Raw genomic sequence first — 4,310 nt, forward strand, 5'->3', positions numbered from 1 at the left:
ATGTCGCCTTCAGCCTGAACTTTCTTTCCGCGTCCGCAGGAGTTTTGATTCCCAGTTTGATCCAGTTTTTCCTCCTCCGCGCAGCCGCGTGATGCCCGCCGGGATGTTTAGCATCGACAGCATCCTGTCCGGACGGCCGAACTGTAAGGAGCCGCTGCTGCTGCACCGGAGCGGCCCCGTGGTGCTTCCCGCCGGCCTCACGGACACCATCTACACCGACTACAGCGGACTGTATTCGGCTGCCCGCGGACCGTCCCCGCCGGGGGTCCACGCTTTGAGCGGGGCAAGGATCGGATATAACGGCTACTACTACGGACAGCTGCAGGTCCAGGGGCCCGGAGGAGGTCCGCCTTGCTGCGGGGCCGTGCCCGGCCTCAGTCCGCAGCAGTGCCCCTGCTTCCCCACAGGTAGGGTAGCCCCAGGGTTCTCAATTCACAGCTTAAATTAAATCTGTTTCTTAAAAAATGTAATTACTATTTTCACGTGACACAAATAAGACATTTTAAAATGATCATTTAAAGCAAATCTGAACATCGCCCCTGATCTTCACAATTATGTTGATCTTTTTACAACTTTAAAAGTGTTATAAGACAAGAACTTGTTAAATGCGCAAAAAATGCCGCTTTTTTTGATTTCTTAAACCAAAATACCACATTTTATGTGATCTCTGCTGAACACTTCGTCATGTTTTCGGTTGTTTGTGTTAGATCAGAAAAAAGTTTTTAAACTGCAGAAAAACTTAAAGATGAACAAAACAAGACAAACATAGACTATGCATGTTGAGATAGCAAATGAATCGAAATATCCTCATTTCTCCGCCTCACACGCTTCAGTTTGTTCCCGTCTCACAGGCTACGACAGCCCGGCCTCGGTGCTCCTGTCCCCGGTTCCTCATCACATGATGTCCTACATGAACATGGGCAGCCTGTCGCGGACCGAGCTGCAGCTCCTCAACCAGCTGCACTGCCGCAGAAAGCGCAGGCATCGAACCATCTTCACCGACGAGCAGCTAGAGGCTCTTGAGGGCCTCTTCCAGGAGACCAAGTACCCGGACGTGGGGACGCGGGAGCAGCTGGCCCGGAAAGTTCACCTGCGGGAGGAGAAGGTCGAGGTGACAAACGTTTTCTTTCCTTTTTTAAATATTGATTGAAATCAGGAAGACGTTTATCTCTTCTCATTTATTATTATTATTATTATTATTATTATTATTATTATTATTATTATTATTATTATTATTAAATTAAAATAAATTGTTTTAAACACAAATTTAGTTATCGAATTAAATAATATGGAAATACAGAATGTAAAAAAAACTAAACACAGCAACATAAATATCTGCAGAAAGATATTGGTGGATATCGCAAATATAGTAGTATATTAGCGGAACATTATATATAATATCATTATTATGTAATGATATTATAAGTATATACATATATTTGCATTTGCAATTTAAAGCGACGTTTAATTAACGTGGTTTATTATTATTATTATTATTATTATTATTATTATATTATTATTATTATTATTATTATTATTATTATTATTTGGTTTTATAGCCTTAATTCATGTATATTTCCGTTCAAATTATTTGAATCACTGCTCCACTTATTTGATTCCTTTTTATAAAATTATAACCTTTTGAAAACTATTAAATTTGGCTATTTGTACAATAGTAAGATTCAGTAATAAAGCTTATTAATTTTAGCTTTCCTTGTCTAAACTTTGTCTCTTGAAATTGAGACCCAGTGTGTTAACAATATTTACCCGTGGAAATGAAAGTGTGAACAAAGCAAAGATAATAATAATAATAATAATAATAATAATAATAATAATAATAATAATAATAATAATAATAATAATAATAAAACACACATAAAACGGGTACAAATAAGATTATTTAATTTTATTTCGTTAAGAAAATCAATATATTAAAATCTGCATTTTTGCCATCACAGTGATTATTTATAAATCATGGTGGGAAGCCATTTGCATATCAGAGTTTTCTCACTCCTTGCCTCCCGTGTCCTGCAGGTGTGGTTCAAGAACCGTCGCGCCAAGTGGAGGCGGCAGAAGCGCTCCTCCTCGGAGGAGTCGGAGAACTCTCAGAAATGGAGCAAAAAAGCGGAGAAAACGGACGGGACTAAAAGCGACGCGGACTCTGACAGCTGATGGAGACGGGGACGCGCGTGATGTAATGTTGCACAGGTGTACATATCGTTTTTGTTATTGTCTCTGTGACGCTTATTTATGTTTAATTTAAAACTCTTTTTATGTCGTAGCTCAAAACGCGCGCGCGCACTCACGGTGCACCACGTGACCGTCTGTGGATGTTAATTGTTGGTGCACGTGCACGCTCTCGTGTGTAATTAATTAGAAATAAAGTGACATGATTAAAATGTCAGCGGCAGACCGCGCCCTGCGCGCACACGATGCGCGCTCACAGCGCTGGGCCTCTGGCCGAAACTGTAGAAATCAGAAGTTTGAATTTGGATTTTACTGAAGGCAAAATGATACATGATCCATTTTTAAAGCGGAACCTGTTTGGGTTTCTGACAAATTTCACTGAGCAAATTAAAATGACCAACATGCTGGAACAAAAATGTGTTTTTATCTCCAAACCGAAAAGATGTAAATTAAATTTACAGGAACAGCAGCAGAAAGGAAGCTCATCTGAAGCTGATTTGTGTTTCAGGGTGTAAAAACGTATTTTCTTTTATTTATCTGGTCTTGTAAATATGATTATTATAATAAATCTTATTTAATCTCTCAGTTAGAGTGTAAAATATCATAATTTTTGTCATGAAAAATTTTGCAAAAATAAATTCCTGCACATCAGTTTTCAGAAATTAAAACTTGGTTTCAAGTGTTGGCAAAAGAGCATCTTTGTAACTGGATATGAGTGTCTTATTGTATCTGTGAAAGGTGTGAATAAATATAATTTTATGTAAATATGAAACCAGATAAATAAAAACCTCTGTGAGGTACAAATCAATCTCAAGGCAAAATGAGCCAAACTGGAATAGAAAATTACTTTTCATTGTTTTGCAAGAGAAACAAGATGCAGGTTAAAGCTCTAAAACCTGATTCAAAACAACGTGTTTGCAGGTGGATATGTTTGTCAAACATTCAGCATTAAATCAAATATGAAAAAAGAACTAAGTTAAATCTGAATAAAAAATATAAGCGCAATATAAGTCATTTTGTTGGTTATTTTTCCAGCAACATTTGTTTTTTCTCATGTGTTTCTGTCATTTAATTTGAAATGTAACATTTCAAAGCAGCGGGTGTTTCAGTTCTAAGGAAATACAGAAACAGATCTGCAAATGGAAGTCCAGTAAGATAAAAAAAAATGCAGCCCAAAAAATAATCACGCCCTGAAATTTACTTCAAACCTGATAAAGTATTTATTTTTTTTGGTCTTTCTGACCAAAAGCATTGATTAAAACTCTCCTAAAATAGATTTATCTATGATTGCATTTTGTGGAGCCCCCACCTAATGTACACAGAATATCTTTAACCTGCTGCATATTTTTTTTTCTATCAGAACATTCTTCATGTTTTAGGTCTCTTTCTTCTTTCCGTTACCAACGTTCCAGACTGTAAAAGTTCCTCACAGCAGCAGAAAATACAAATAATCCTGGACGAGGTGAGATTCTGCAGCAGAGTCTCTGAGGCTCGTAAACACAAGCAGGACTGTGCTGAGGAATGAAGGGGAGGAGGTTAAGCATTAAAGTATTCTTCCACTTTTTCTAGAGATTTTTATTCCAGAGACAAGTGAAGTCGTGTGAAAATTCCCATTTGATTTTACAAGGATTAAACTGAAAACTGGGATTTGTTTCGGCTCGGCTGAGTTTTCCCACATTTATCCGAGGAATTCCAAACAAACAGCGGCAGCAGCATGCAAGCACATGTGGGGAAGGTTTTGTGTTGAGATTTGGATGAACGGCTTTTTCCTTCGTCACTGAGCTGGAAAACGAGCCGCCGATGCAACAGATGCAACATCTGAACCGAATAGAAGGGGGAAAAGATTTTCGTCTGCTCAAACTTAGAGGTTTATATCATTTAATTGCAAGAAAATGACAACATTTTTCGGCTTTCTGCTTACTTCCCTTACAACTTAAATACATTCCTCAACATACAAACTAGTGAAAATCAAATAGAGCTAGATGTTTTAAAAATAATCCTTGTAAAATAAAAAATCTTCCAGATACCCCAACATATTTGATGTGATTTGAAAAAATTAAAATATGAGAAAAATAAAACTTAGCAAAAATGTAAACAAGACTCACTGAGGATTTTCATCAAGG

The 4,310-nt window shown here is 37.6% G+C and overlaps 1 protein-coding gene across 2 annotated transcripts in view; it reads left to right on the forward strand.

Annotated features, from left to right (window-relative positions):
* Positions 1-3,197, forward strand: part of gsc (goosecoid) — a 3,227-nt gene extending 30 nt beyond the window's left edge. Inside the window, exons 1-3 of one of the 2 annotated variants that reach the window (XM_055053442.1) lie at positions 1-407; positions 852-1,111; positions 2,035-3,197. The exon at positions 1-407 is cut by the window's left edge and continues 30 nt beyond it. In XM_055053442.1, coding sequence (XP_054909417.1) covers positions 92-407; positions 852-1,111; positions 2,035-2,172 — 714 coding nt within the window. In that variant the 5' untranslated portion in view covers positions 1-91 and the 3' untranslated portion in view covers positions 2,173-3,197. The remainder of the gene's footprint in view (positions 408-851; positions 1,112-2,034) is intronic. The other variant, XM_055053443.1, reaches the window with a different exon arrangement.
* Positions 3,198-4,310: the final 1,113 nt, after the last annotated feature.

This window comes from Poeciliopsis prolifica, unplaced genomic scaffold, assembly GCF_027474105.1.
Source record: "Poeciliopsis prolifica strain line A6 unplaced genomic scaffold, Auburn_PproV2 SCAFFOLD037, whole genome shotgun sequence".
Lineage (NCBI taxonomy): Eukaryota > Metazoa > Chordata > Actinopteri > Cyprinodontiformes > Poeciliidae > Poeciliopsis > Poeciliopsis prolifica.